Source organism: Salvia splendens, chromosome 2 (assembly GCF_004379255.2).
Source record: "Salvia splendens isolate huo1 chromosome 2, SspV2, whole genome shotgun sequence".
Lineage (NCBI taxonomy): Eukaryota > Viridiplantae > Streptophyta > Magnoliopsida > Lamiales > Lamiaceae > Salvia > Salvia splendens.
In genome coordinates, this window is record NC_056033.1 from 17,720,641 (window position 1) to 17,736,048 (window position 15,408).

Consider the following 15,408-nt stretch of genomic DNA (forward strand, 5'->3'; position numbering starts at 1 on the left):
TGATGTGTGATGCCAGCGACTATGCAGTGGGAGCTGTTCTGGGTCAGAAGATCGAAGGAAAAAGGTATGTGATTTTCTATGCGTCTAAAACTTTAAATCAAGCCCAAAAGAATTATGATACCACTGAGAAGGAGATACTAGCCGTGGTGTATTCATTCTAGAAGTTTCGGCAGTACATGTTGGGGTCAAAGGTCATCGTTTATACTGACCATGCAACCATTAAGTAACTGGTTACCAAGAAAGAATCCTAACCCCGCTTAATCCGATGGGTACTCTTGTTACAAGAGTTAGATTGGGAGGTGGAAGACAAAAAAGGGGTTGAGAATAAGGTTGCAAACCATTTGAGCAGGATGGGAATAGCTAGGAGGTGAGAGATCGATTCCCGGAAGAACACTTGTGTGAAGTTATTTTCGCCGCCAGAAAAATTGACTGGGAAGAAGTGATAAAGCTTACTGGCCAGGATGTGATAGAGAAATGAAAGGAAAAAGTAGGGCAGGAGCCATGGTATGCGGACCTAGCCAACTACCTCGTTTCAGGGGTGCTTCCAGAAGTGTCGAACGTCACCAAAGCTCAAAGAATGAAGATTAAGAGTGAGTCGAAATACTACTTTTGGGACGACCCATATCTTTGGAGGGTAGGAGCCGATCAAGTGATAAGAAGATGCGTTCCTGACTGGGAGCATAGGGACGTATTGACGCATTGCCACTCTTTGGCATGTGGAGGACATTTCGGTCCCAAGAAGACGGCGAGAAAGATTCTGGATAGCGGATTTTATTGGCCAGCCCTCAACAAAGATGCCCACGAGTTTTGTAGAAGTTGTGAGCATTGTCAACTGACCGGTGGAATATCAGCGCGAGATGAAATGCCGCAAGTCCCGATCATTGTTTGTGAGTTGTTCGACATATGGGGAATGGATTTCATGGGGCCTTTTCCCTCGTCGTATGGGAACTTATATATCTTAGTAGCAGTTGACTACGTCTCCAAATGGGTAGAGGCCAAGGCCACGAGCACGTGTGAAGCAAGGGAGGTAGCCAAGTTCCTCAAAAGTAACATTTTCAGTCGATTCGGAGTACCAAGGGCCATGATATCCGATCAAGGCACCCACTTCTGTAACCACACCATCGAAGCCTTGATGAAGAAGTACGGTGTGCACCACAGATTATCCAGCCCCTACCACCCGCAAGCAAATGGTCAAGCCGAGATCTCTAACCGAGAGATAAAGAAGATTCTGGAGAAAACCGTCAATCCTTCCAGGAAAGACTGGAGTATGAGGTTAGAGGATGCTCTATGGGCATATCGCACAGCCTACAAGACCCACATAGGAATGTCCCCGTACCGAATTGTTTTTTGAAAGATGTGCCACTTACCCGTTGGAATCGAGCACCGAGCATACTGGGTAGTACAACAAGTAAATGTGGATGCTACAGCCTGTGAAGAGGAAAGGAAGCTACAATTGCAAGAGTTAGAGGAACTCAGATTGGAGTCGTACGATTCAGCCATGTGGTACAAAGAGCGAACCAAATTGTGGCACGACAGGAATCTGAGGACCAAGGATCTCCATGTGGGGCAGAAAGTACTACTCTTCCAGTCGAGACTGAAGCTCATGCCTGGAAAGCTCAAGTCGAAGTGGACAAGGCCTTATGTCATCACCGCACTCCGTTCTAATGGAGCAGTGGAGATTTCAGGGAGTCTTCCTAACTCTGAACCTTTTATTGTGAATGGGCATAGGCTGAAGGTATTTAGGGCCAATAGTGATGTGGCTGTAGTGGATGAGATCCCACTGCAACCACATACTCAAGTTTCATACTGACCGGTAGGATGGGGATTGGAATTCCACTGGGCTAGCTCCTTTTAGCGTAATGTACATATGCTGGCAAAGTAGAATTCCAATTTTTCTAAGGAAGATGTAAATATGGTACATATGTGGTAGTTAATTAATTTGAACCTTTGCATGCTAGTTAATTTAAGAAAGCCCAAAAATATTTTTAGGACCTCAAATGTTAATTGGGAGTACGTACTGACCATCAGAATACCATTTTGGTGAAACTCCCCAATTTATTTAAGTGTTCTTTTTACTTTGTTTCTACTCTGGGAAAATATAGGGGGAAATCATTATAGGGCATAATTTGAATATGGGGCTTGCTGCAGCTTTGCAGGCGGGCAGCGACTGAAAAGGGGCGCGTGGTGCAGTGAAAGGACGGGCGACATCCAATCAGGAGACCGCTAGCTAAACCGTCCCTCACACTAACCAAAGCCAACCTGGAACCGCCTATCACCGGTTACAAACCCCAACTACCCTTTCTCCACCCCCATAACTAAACCGTCTCTCCCATTTTTCATTTCACAAACCCTCAATTTTTCCATTTTTTCTCTGCAAAAAAATCTTTCCCCATCTCTCCACAAATACCACACCCCCACATTACACACAGAAAATCACAGATCTAAGCCATGGGAAAGAAAGCATGGGCAAAGAAAATCAAACCCACTTCAACCCGCAGGGAAGAAACTCCAGAATCATCACCACCGCGGGAAGAACGGCCACCGAACCCACAACCAGAACCGCAACTACCGGAGCCTACTCCTCAAACACCAACAATGGTCTCCTTGGATGCAATGGCGGAATTCTTGCGACTGCAGGACCCTGATAGAGATTGGACGGCGGCGCTGGCCGGTTTTAGTCAAATGGGGGGAAAAGGGAGTATGACCGGAGGAGCCCTCTCTGAACCGAATGTGCAATCCACGGTACAACCAACTGTTTCCATTCCGACTTCCACCGAAATTCCACCAGAACGAAAATCTCAGTCGGTAACCGTTCCGCCAGAATCTTCGGAACCCTCCCCAACTCCACAACAAAGTGATTCGATGGAGGTTGACCCCATCTCCGCCCATTATGATTCAGACTCGGAAGAACGTGAAGCAAGAAGAAGAGAGGAGGAAAAGAGCCAGAAGGGAGGCGATGAGTTAGAGAAAACACCGACGGTGGAGACCGTTTCTCAAGGAACGGCGAGGGAAGAGATAGATTTAAATGAGACGGCCAAGAAACAAGGCCTAATGACGGATGACGAATTTCAGGTGATTTTGGATGGAGTAAACCAGAGGGAAGATGATACTGCCACGATGGTTGAGGATCTGAACCTCACATCTAGGGCAGTAGGAGAAGATGAAGAAGCCACTGCAGGGAGCAACCCGGTTGGTCTATCCAACCAGCCAGTAGACCAAGTGGAAGAAGCCCGGGTAGGAGAGAAAGAACCAGAGTCAGTGAACCCCCAAACAGAGGCGGGGAAGAGTGATGTGCCTACGGAGAAGGAGGACATAGTGGAAAGAACCGAGATACCCGAACCAGTGGTACCGCCAGTGATAAAACCGAAGGCCGTCAAGAGGAAGTTAGTGTTGAAGGGCGACCCTAGGGCAGAGAGGCCGAAGCCTGAAAGGGTGTCACAGAGATGCTTAGGAAGGTGGGCAGCTAGTAAGGCAAAGGCGAACACGGAGGCAGATCCGGTAGAGGTTTTAGGTGATGAGGAACGGACCACTCCCACAAAACCTGGGGAGGAATCCGTATCCGCTACTGACTTGGAGGATACTGCGATGGCAACCAAAGCGGTCTCTCCAACGCTGAGTGGCCAAGGTGAAGAGGCTGACGGGATGGCTGAGGGTCTGGACCTCGCATCCAGATCAGTAGGCCACAAGGAGACCAGTCCTACTGCCCAGGATCAGTGTTCAACACAAGATGAGAAGGAACCCGAAGAAGATAAAGACGAGGATGATGGAGAGGAAGCCAGATATCAAGAAGAAAGGAAGCAAAAAGGGAAAGCCCCTATCACGAAGAAGCCCAGCAGCAAGAGGCAGCGCACAGTCAATACTGGTGTAGTCATAACTGAAGCCGCTCAGAGAACCTCACCAAACCGCAGGGAACAGAGTGATAGCGAATACGCTGTCAGTAAAGAGTCAGACTCAGATAGCGACATATCTTTGGAGAATGAGGAGTGCAGTGGGCAACAACTCCCGCACGATCATCGGGAGCTAGTGCACCCTCCGGTAGAGAGACTGAGATACCGGCGCTGGACAGTGGACCTTACCGATGATATGGTGGAGGAAATGAAGTTATTCGACTCTAAGAAGCTGCAAAAGGTTTTTGATGGCAAGGATGAAGGGAGTAAGCAGGTTAAAAGCGGAAAGGTACTTCATATTCCCTCTTTAGATGAATTGGGTGCCCACGAGCAGTTTCTCGCGTATTTGCATGCGTTAGGATTCGAATGGTTGTTGGAGAATGAAAACCCGAATATCAGTGTAAGGCTAGCAAAAGAGTTCTTTACTACTTTCAGATTTCGGGTAACTACAGATTTGGATGAGGTCTCGATATGTTTCCGGTTGTTTGGTGGAGAAATAAGTATGAATTTGATCGAGTGGACTGTAAGGTTGGGAATATGCAGTTTGGAGGAAGCGATTGGGCCAGACTAGAGGAGCCGGGAGCGGAGAATCCCTCGTAGGCATGTTGATTTCGAACCTCATGAAGCCTGGGAAGAGTTGACTCACCCGGCTTCTGGGGAATTTGCATCCACTCTTTCTCGCTCAATCCATTTCAATAACCCAATTCTACGCTTAGTCCAGCTCCACTTGGACTTCAATTTGCTTGGACAGTCAAACTCCACAGTAAGAACATCAATGACAGAGTTATACCTACTGTGGTGCGCGAAGCGCGGAAGGAGGTTACATCTTGGTTTCTGGACAGCGTATCAGTGTCATCTTATTGCAACCCACCCGGTGAGAAATCTTACTCTCTGCAATATCTTAGGAATGTTCGTCCGAAATAACATCATCATCACGGAAGCCGAAGACTTATCCGACCAGATCATGGTGGATCCTCCTGGTCTGTTTGATACACTGTTCTTTGTCTGAACGAACACTGTGTACATGAGACAAGGGGTACCGCGTTTCTATGCAATGGGAGAAGAAGCTATACCGACGGGGAGATCTGCAGCACATCCGGGTACCCAAGATCATGAGCAGAGATAGGAGAGGTTAGAGAAGGCAGTGGAGGAGTTGGCTGAAGAGAATAGACAAGCTAGGACAGAATTGGCTCGCCTGACTACCGTAATGGAAGGAATCTTGAAAGAGTTAGCTGCTGGGAAGTTAGTACGAGAAGCTGGAACAAGCGGCCATGGAGGCCAGGAAGTCAGATCACAAGGACCCGAGACAGACGGAGAGGAATCAGGAGAAGGAGATGCCGAAGAGTCGGCAGAATCTGGGAACAAGTAGTCCGAGAATGAGGAGGCACAACCGGAAGAACCACCTGCACCACAACCTGCCCCGCAAAGGAGCAGGAGGAACAAGAGACCAACCATACTGACCAGTTAGTTTTCTTTTTATTTTCAGTTTTTAGTTTTTCGTATTTTAATTGTGTTTTGCTGTGTTTTTAGGTAGTATAATTTGCGTAGTATGTGAGCAAACCCCTTTCATAACACTTAGCCTACGCAATAGTCTAAGTGTGAGAAGTAAAGGGTTTGCCATTTTTGGCGCATGTGTTTGTGTTTTCTGTTTTCTTTTTTCGTATGCATGTCAATTCACACTTAGCCTATTATATAGTCTAAGTGTGAGAAGTTTTTAGTATACGTATGTCTTGTTGTGTTTTGGAATGTCTGTGTGTCAGTCATACTGGCCATTACCTTTTTCCACTTCACAGCCTCATCTGAGGGCAGACACGTGTGAAGTGGGAGGGGGAATGCACTGGCAAGTATGACATGTGTGCATTTGTGTTATCTATGTGTAAGTGTTTGTGTAGTGTCTAGGTCTAGTTTTTTTTATTTTATTTTTATTTGATTGGGCTTAAAACTCAACTGTCTCAAACTGGCGGTGAGGGGAATTGAGGGAGATAAGACATGCTGGAAAATGGAAACCACCCCCTTAGTATGTCCTAGTCAGTATAGATGATGCGAGTATAAGAGAAAAGCTCACACTTAGAGCCAAAACACAAAAACCCTCTTAAAATGTGAGTTAAAAGCCTAAAGTGGAACAACTTTTGTAGCACCCAGGAAAATTTTTGACTTTTTTTTATTTGATGGCTTATTTTCGTTTTATTAATGTGGATGTTGATTTGGAAATGTATTTTTTGGAAATTGATTTCTATGTGATTGTGTTAACGATGTGAAATTAATGGTTGAGAGTTATGTGGAATAATATGATATGTTTTCCAATGGGGGGATTTAATTAAATAGGATCATGCATATTTGTGCCAGCCACTTTATTCGAATTCTTTTCGGTCTTTCTATTTATTGGAAGTAATATCTTCTTTCTTGGATTTAATTAATTGTTTTGGGATATTTATCCAAATTAAATCCAAAACCAAAATATTCCTAATTTATTCTCCATGATTTTCGACCCTTGCCCCATTCCTTGGAATTTTCGAATTTCTCTTATACTTGGGAGAATAAATTACTTTGTAGACTTAAATGGTACTTTGATTCTTTCCATCTTTAAGACCCTTAAATTTTCATCCCTTATACCTTTCAATTACCTTGTGGGATTAATTTATTTGTTACCTATTTTGTAGGAGTCTTTTCCTACAAGAAATTACCAAATTTAAATCCTATTCCTATTTAATTAAGGATTTAAATATTAATTTTTTTAAATACTCTCTTTAGTACACGCCCCTTTTTTCCCCATTTCACTCCACAATTTCTTTTTATTTGTTTATTTAAGTGGAGGATTAATTCTAGAATATAAAAGGGAGAAACCAAACCCTAGCCCCATTATTTCAACGCCTTTTTCCTCCTCCCTCTCCCCCTCCCACACGTTTTCTCCCTCCATCTCTTCATCCTCTCCAAAAATCCTCTACTCATCTTTGTTCTTGCATCCGTTGGAGTTGATTTTCAAGGGTTTCCGACGAATCGCATCAATTCTTATTTCTACCGATTCATTTTTATCAAGAAAGGTATATTTGATTCACTTTCCCTCAATCTTTCCATTTAATCCTTGTTCTTGAATCCTACATGCATATAGTGAGTGTAGGAATCATAGATCGCAAAATTAATCGGTGGGAATTTGTGTTTGCATTTATGTATGCGTTTTGTAGGCAATTTTGTGAAGTTTGATTTGAATCTTTGGTGAATGATGTGAGTTTATGGGCAAACGTGTTTAAGAGAGTCTTATCAAGCATGATTGTGTGTTATAAGCATGAGAATTGGTGTTTGGATGCTTGAGAAGGAAACCCTAATTTAGAAATTGTGTGTCTGTTATCTGTGATGTTCGACCAGTAGCTTCTGATCTGTAATTGACTCATCAAACGAACGAATTTTGATATGAAATTTTTACTGAGTAAACATCAAGGTGTTTTCAATGTCTCGTTTGAATTTCAGCCCTGTTTATCGAAAAATGAATTTTTAATAATTTTTTGAAGTTGACTGCGCAAATCTGCCAGAAACTTGTGTTCTCGCCAAGAATGTTTCGTTTTCTTTTTGACAGACCAAATGACCTCCGATTGATGTGATTCTTGAACTATATGAATATTTAAAGTGTCTTCTAAGTCGTGTAAAATTTTCAGCCTTTTTAGGCTTTGGATGAATTTATGGTAAAGTTTTCAAATGAACTGCGCAGTACTGTTAGAAATTTTATGTTCCAACTAGAGAGTTTAATTATTGATTTGACTGACTAAACGACGTGATTTCAGTGTGAAAATTTGTCAGGATGAACTTGAATGTGTATTCTATGTTGTGACCAAAATTTAGCTTCATATGAGGTCGAGTGAATTTTTAGTGATTTTTATAAAACGGTCGCGCAGTTCTGCCAGTTTTCTACTTTGATAAAAGGATATTTATTTTCATGTTTAAAAGTATTATATGATGCATGTATATCCAAGGAACGTGTTTAATGATGTGATCGCGTGAGATACGTCGAAATATACTATGGTGTGTTTTTCCATCTTTGTGACGAACGTTGGGTTGGGTAATTTTGAGAGAACGGTGAAAGAAACGATAGGGCATGCATGGTAATATGTTTTTGTGGAAGGCTGACTTGGGTTGTCGTTGACAAGGGTGATTGTGTATTCAAACCTCTTTATTTATCCGAAAATATGATATGATGTGGTGTTATCCGAAAAAAAAAATTATATACATATATATATATATATATTCCAACCCTTAGAACCCGCTTTCTAGCCATATATACCCAGATATAACCCCTAGCCCCTGGAATTGTGTGTGTGCAAGGCATAAGGCAAGGAGGTAACTGGCCAGAAGGACATACAATAAAGAAACAAACTAGAGCGAAAAGAATTGAGAAGCAAGGAGAAAATCGACCAGGAAGTCATTCCAGGTCCAAAAAAATAATAAGAAGGAAAGAAGAAAAATGTGAAGAAAATGGTCGAAAACACTTGATCACACAAAAATGAGAAGGAATAAGGGTGGCGAAGCCACACGACGCTACTGACCAGTTGGGCATCAACATCAGAAAAAGTCCAGCCAAGCAGAGATGACGGCCAAGAGCCTGAGCGCACACAGCTCCCCCACATCGAAATAAGATAGAGATTTTTGAACCTTAGAGCCTTAGGAACAACCACCCAAACACTACAAGCCAATAGCCCCGTTACAAGCCTTAAAGACCTTCGGTAGCCGCACGTGAGATCTAAGTCCAAAGCATCTGTGGTTCAGCGCTATGAGAGAATACAGTCCTAACATCCCCAGTGAGGAGTGAGCGACTGGGAGAATCTAGTGTTAAGCCGAGAGTGTGGGTGATCTTGACAAGCGGATGTACTGACTGGGAAGGAAAGGGGGGCGGCGGAAATTCAAGGCTGTCTAAGGCCGGATTGCACCTAATCCCAAGGGGAGGGATGGTTGAAAATATAGCCCAATTACTGTGTTTAGTGTGTTAATGTGTTTAAGTGTTTTTAGTTCTGTTTATGTGTATGTGTCCGTGCTTATGTGTTTTTCTTTGCGCGATAGTTTAGGGTCTAGGTAGGATAGAGTCGGTCAGGGGAGTAACCAAGCTAGAATTCAACTTACTTCTTTTGTTTATTCTTCACGCTTGAGGACAAGCATGTGGTAAGTGTGAGCAGTTTGATAAGTCGTATTCTAGGCCTTGGTTACTGGTCAGTATAATGTGCATAAGTGGAATATATTTGCAAAACAGTTGCTAAAGTGTGCAGGGAAGTGTTCTAGCCAGTATGGGAATGTTAGGAGAATTCAGGTAAAAAGGGCGTCAGGATGTTGCTATCCTGACCAGTATGCATGCTAAAAAGGCTCGAGATGGAGAAGAAAGATAGCTGGGAAGATTAGCCGCAAGCAAGAGGGCAAAAGAGTCATTTCATGTTTGAAGTCTACCCTAAAAATCAAGGGAGGCCTCCCTATAAAAGGAAGCCACTTGGAGAGAGAATCATCATCAATTAGTTCATCAACTCCTACACTTAGTTAGCAATCTCTCTTCGGTAGATCAATCCTTCAGCATTATCTTTCATATTCTCGTTCCTCGACACAGCCATGGTCACTTGAAGATCATCAGTTCGCCGGAGTTCCATTCTCTCGTTCCAGTCAGCATGCTTCGTAGTGTTAACAGTTTCATCGCCCAGAGTGGCAAAACAATCTTTATTGCTTTCTTAGTTAATCGCACTTTGTTTTCTTACGTTGGATTTGTTGCACTTTCAATACTTGCTTACTTTGAAGTCTTAGTTGTGATCCAACGTTTCTATGATATGAAGTTGGTTTTTGTGCATCGGTTCTTGTTTGATTTCGTTCTTTTCTGCCTAGATAGCTTAGATCTAATCGTTACGGTAATTTTCAGTGTTGAATCGCATGTTTTCATTTCTGTAGTTAATCTCTCTGAGTTTGCAAGTCTAGATAGCTGTTAGATTTAAGATCTGAAATGGTAAGTGTGAAAGCCTAGTTTACGTGATTTCTGTCACCTTGCATGTCACCAAGTAAGTTTAGTTGCAGTTTCGGTATTTGATCTTTTGATTTGAGGTTTTAATTGTAGATCTGTGTTCATGAAGTTGTTAATCTGTGTTTCTATGGTGATAATTATGGATTCGCTGATCTGATTTGATTCATGTTGAAGAAGGTAACATCTCCATCCAACTTTGGGACCATTTTTGCTTTTTTAACCACTTTTTACTTTTGTCATTTACTTTTCAGCTGTTACTTTTCAGATCTGTATGCCTAGTCACCTAACTACCTAAACTCGTACCTTCCACATATTCCTAAACATCATGTTCCCCACTCTCACGTACACAAATGCCTGTCAAACATCTTTCACACCTTCTAGTCAGTAGAGTACCATCTTAAATTCCAGCCTAGATAAGTCTCAACCCAAAGCGTGGTAGCTAACCAAACCTCTCCAGAATATCACCACAATTCCCAAAGCGCATTCATCTATGTGGGATTCGACCCTTACGTCCACTATACTAGTCAGTAGAAGTGGGTTGAGGAATTATTGATACCAGGTTCAGGCATAGCTGGGGTTCCATCCTGATCAGTAGGATACATCCTATGCTCGACACGACACCTGACACAAACCTGCTCTTTCAAGTCTTAATGGGGAGACCGTTCCTATCTACAGCTAGCACAATAATCGACTTCCGCAAATAGACGACCAGTCTTAACTTCAATGGAGAACAATTCACGTTCAACATCGATGAAGCGATGAAGAGGCCGAGGGACAGTGAGAACGTGCACTCAGTAGACACAGTCGAGCCTCTGGTGCAAGAGTATCTAGAAGAGGAGTTCCTACAAAGACAATTCATAGACTCTGCAGCAGACGGAGAAATTGAGAAAGAAGTCGCTGACTGGTACGACGCTATGAAAGTGGGCGAGATGGATGATCAAGCCATCGTGAAGGCGGTGATGGATTTCTGTGAGCGACTCGGCCAGCTGGGTCAAGCGGGAGAGCTCAACTGTCAAGCGTCGAGAAGCTGCCTGATCAAGCCACTCCACTGAGAAAAGAAGCAGACGAGAATCCTCTGCCGACTGAAGTACCCACGCCAGCAAAAGAATTGAAGCCGCTTCCAGTGCATTTGACGTACGCCTACTTGGGAGAGAAGGAAACACTGCCAGTAATTATCAACAACCAGTTGACCCTGAGGCAGGAAGAGCAATTGCTGGAGGTGCTTAGGCATAATCAGAAGGCGATCGGATGGAAATTGATGGACTTGGTGGGAATTAGCCCAGATCTATGCATGCACCACATCCGGCTGGAGGAAGGAGCCAAGCCCCACCGTGATCAGCAGCGCAAGCTCAACCCTAATATGAGGGAGGAAATGCTCAAGGAGATAGTCAAGCTGGTCTCCATCGGAATTATTTACTCAATTCCGGATAGCAAATGGGTCAGTCCAGTTCACATGGTGCCAAAGAAGGGTGAAATCCAAGTGGTGAAAAACGAGAAGAACAAGCTGATTCCTACGAGGCCCGTCACTGAATGGAGAATATGCACAGATTACAGGAAGCTGAATGCTTCCACAAAGATGGATCATTTCCCGCTGTCGTTCATTGATTAAATGCTTGAGAGATTAGCCGGTAAGCAATACTTCAGTTTCCTTGACGGGTACTTCCAAATTGCGGTAAATCCAGACGATCAAGAGAAGACCACATTCACATGCCGTTCGGACTCTGCAATGCCCCAGGTACCTTCCAGGGATGCATAATGAGCATTTTCTCTGACTTGTTAGAAGATTGCATTGAGATCTTCATGGATGACTTTACCGTCTATGGGGACACATTTGAGCAAGGGCTCCATAGCCTGAACAGAGTGCTGGAGAGATGTCGACAGAAGGACCTGGTCTTGAACTTTGAGAAGTGCCACTTCATGGTGACTGAGGTCATCGTACCGGGCCATGTTGTGTAAAGCAGAGGGATTGAAGTTGATCAAGCCAAGGTGGTTGTTATTGCGAAGCTTCCATACCCAACTAATCATAAGAAAATCCGGGCTTTTCTGGGCCATGCGAGCTCTTACAGACACTTTATCAAAGACTTTGCAAAGATTTCTCAGCCCTTGACGAGACTGCTCCAAAACGATGCAGAGTTTGAGTTTTCCGATTCCTGCATAGCCGCTTTTCAGATCTTGAAGGACAGATTGATCAGTGCGCCAATTATCCGCGCCCCCAACTAGAGTCACCCTTTAGAGGTGATGTGCAACGCAAGCGACTACGCGGTGGGAGCGGTTCTGGGCCAAAGAATGAATGGGAAGAGCTATATCATATTCTACGCTTCGAAGACTCTCAACCAAGTACAGAAGAACTATAACACTACATAGAAGGAGATGCTGTTAGTGGCCTACACCTTCAAAAAATTCAGACCCTACTTGCTGGGCTCAAAGGTGATTGTTTACACAGATCACGCGGCTATGAAATACCTCCTGACCAAGAAAGAGTCGAAGCCGCGTTTGATTAGTTAGGTGATCCTGCTGCAAGAATTTGACTAGGAGGCAGTAGACAAGAAGGGCACGGAGAATTGAGTGGCCGGTCACCTGAGCCGAATTATGCAAGAGGATAACGAGGAAGCCATCTGTGACGCATTCCCTGAAGAATATCTGTACCTGATGAAGTCCAGCTATAAGTCCAGCCTTGAGAGGATAAACCGAGTTGATCAAGGGAAGGAGATCCAACAGCAGGGAGAGCCATGGTTTGCTGATATGGCCAACTATCTGGTAATGGGCGAACTGCCCACAAATGCTGAGGTCACGAGAGCACAGAAGCAGAAAATCAAGAGCGACCCCCACTACTTCTACGGGGACGATCCATATTAGTGGAAAATGGGAGCTGATCATGTCATCCGCCAATGTATACCAGAGTGGGAACAAGAGGACGTACTGGTCCACTACCACACACTAGCTTGTGGCGGTCATTTCGGTCCAAAGAATATGGCGAGGAAGGTGCTTGACAGTGGAATCTATTGGCCTTCCCTTCATAAAGATGTCTACGAATTCTGCAAGATATGCCCACGATGCCAATTGACTGGAGGAATCTCGCCGAGAGATGAAATGCCACAGGTCCCCGTGATAGTCTATAGGATTTTCGACGTCAGGGGGATGGATTTCATGGGACCATTCCCATCATCTGAGGGGAATCTATATATCTTGGTGGCGATGGACTATATGTCCAAGTGGATTGAAGAGAAGGCAACAAAGACTTGTGAGTCCAGGGAGGTGGCCAAATTTTTGAAGTCTAATATCTTTACCCGGTATGGAGTACCGAGGGCCGTCATCTCCAATCAAGGCACTCATTTCGTCAATCGGACCATCAAAGCCCTGATGAAGAAATATGGAGTCCACCACCGACTGTCTACACCCTACCACTCCCAGGAGAATGATCAAGCAGAGGTGTCCAACTGAGAGATAAAGGCGATCCTAGAGAAGAAAGTGAATCCGACAAGGAAGGATTGGAGCCGCCGACTGGAGGACGCGCTCTGGGCATACCGGACCGCCTTCAAAACTCCGATTGGAATGTCTCCCTACCGACTGGTGTTCGGGAAGATGTGCTATCTACCGGTGGGGATTGAGCATCAAGCCTTCTAGGCTATAAATGAGATGAACTTGAACGTCGAGGCTTGCACTGGAGAGAGGAGATTGCAGCTGCAGGAGCTTGAAGAACTTTGCCTTGATGCATATGATTCGGCCATGTGGTACAAGGAGAGAACAAAGATGTGGCACGACAAGAATCTCCGGAGGAAAGAGCTCAAAGTGGGGCAGAAGGTGTTACTCTTCCAGTCCAGACTCAAAGTGGCCAGGCCCTTATACCATAGTTGCCATACACGTGAATGGAGCAATCGAACTCCAAGGAAGCGACCCTGATTCGTCTTCCTTCTTGGTGAATGGTCATCAGGTGAAGCCCTACAGAGACGGGAATAAGGTATGCGTGGTGGAAGAAATTCAACTTCTTACACCTGAATCTTTCCACTGATCAACAGGTAAAAGGAGTTAACTGGGTATCCTTTGGGTAGTCTGCTTGATCGAGCTAAATGTGGATTACAAATTGATAACTGATCAAGTGACATCCTAAGGGCACTCAGTCGACTCCTTGGTAACTTAGTGTAAATATGTTTCTTCTCTTTATTAAAGTTAAACAACTAAAAAGCATAAAAATATAAAAAGAAAAGTACATTTTCAAAATCTTGAGTTCAACGGAACAAGTGGTTATTCCTTGAGTATTCATCTGGATTTCCTTGTCCACACGATCAGTTGGATTCTAGATTTGTTTTGTGGTCTAATGCAGTGGCTTGGTCAAGGCAGGGAAATGAAAAGGCGCGCTTGATTGCTGACGCGCCTAATATATGAAACGTCGTGGGAAGCCAACCGTCGTTTTTTCAAATTAAATGGGTTTTATCTTAAACGTCCTTCACTTTTTCCCTCACACGCTAACCTTAACCAAATTTCTCTCTCGATTTTTCTCTCTCTCAAATTGCAGGATCCTTAGCCCAAATCGCCACCGATTTCAATGAAAAATCCACAACTACCAGCAAAATGAAGAAGAACGGAGCCAGCGACCAAGCTATCTCCTCAAGGAACGTCAGTTCCGGTATCAGAGGCAGTGGACGACGGACTTCCGTCCCAGCCTCGGCGGCACCGCCTGTAAACCCTAGCACTGCCGCTCCACCTCCCCCACTTCCAACAGTAGATCTGCGGTTGTCGGAGCAATTGGAGAGGCACCTAGACAGCCTACCGATAGGGACAGACGCCGCGACGGCTTTCGCCCTCCTCAAAGCAAATCTGGTGTTCCCCAGATCTCAAAACCCAGTTCCTACTCCCGAAGCCCAAATCCCAACTTCTCATCCCAAAACACAAAGTCCGCCTCCCTCTCCTAAATCCCACAAGCCCATATCTAACCCAATGGATTTAGTGGACAACTACAGTGGAGATATTGTACCGGCAGAAGACCTTGATGCTATGGAAAAGGGGGAGGACGTTGAGCAGCCTATTGTTCACCCCGCCGATGGCATACCTACCTCGAGGCTGGAGGGGGCAAACGTCGAGATGCCAGTCGAGGAGACTGGTCGAGCTAGCCCTAGAGAAGAAGACGGCGCCCATGCCTTTAATATCCCATCACCATCGAGTGGCGGAGGCTCTAACTCCAACCAGACCCAAGAGCCAGAGCCGATTGAAGCGGTGGATATTGACAACGACATGGAGATCCGACAACCCCTCCCCAGCGACATCTTGCTTCAGAGCAGGGGCAGACTTGAACTTCCTGAGGATGTTAGATGATGAACCCTTCCTCGAAAGGGAGGAGGAGCAGTTACACCAAAGGCCGAGCCGTGTGCGGCACCTTATCGATGAAGAAGAGGTTGTGGATGACAGCCAGCTATGGAGGGAGAAGAAGAGGAAGGGGAAGGAGATGGCCCAGCCTTCCCCCAAGAGAACACGCCCTGTCAACCAGGGGATACTAATTCGTGAAGCTAATCAAGCAGCTCCCCCACCGCCCCATGATAATGAAGA

At 44.8% G+C, this 15,408-nt stretch overlaps 1 protein-coding gene across 1 annotated transcript; it reads left to right on the plus strand.

Moving 5' to 3' along the window:
• The first annotated feature begins 14,436 nt into the window (after window positions 1-14,436).
• Window positions 14,437-15,177, plus strand: LOC121775122 (WAS/WASL-interacting protein family member 3-like). Its single transcript, XM_042172106.1, has one exon. It carries the CDS (start codon window positions 14,437-14,439, stop codon window positions 15,175-15,177), a length of 741 nt encoding a protein of 246 aa, XP_042028040.1.
• The last annotated feature ends 231 nt before the right edge of the window (window positions 15,178-15,408 follow it).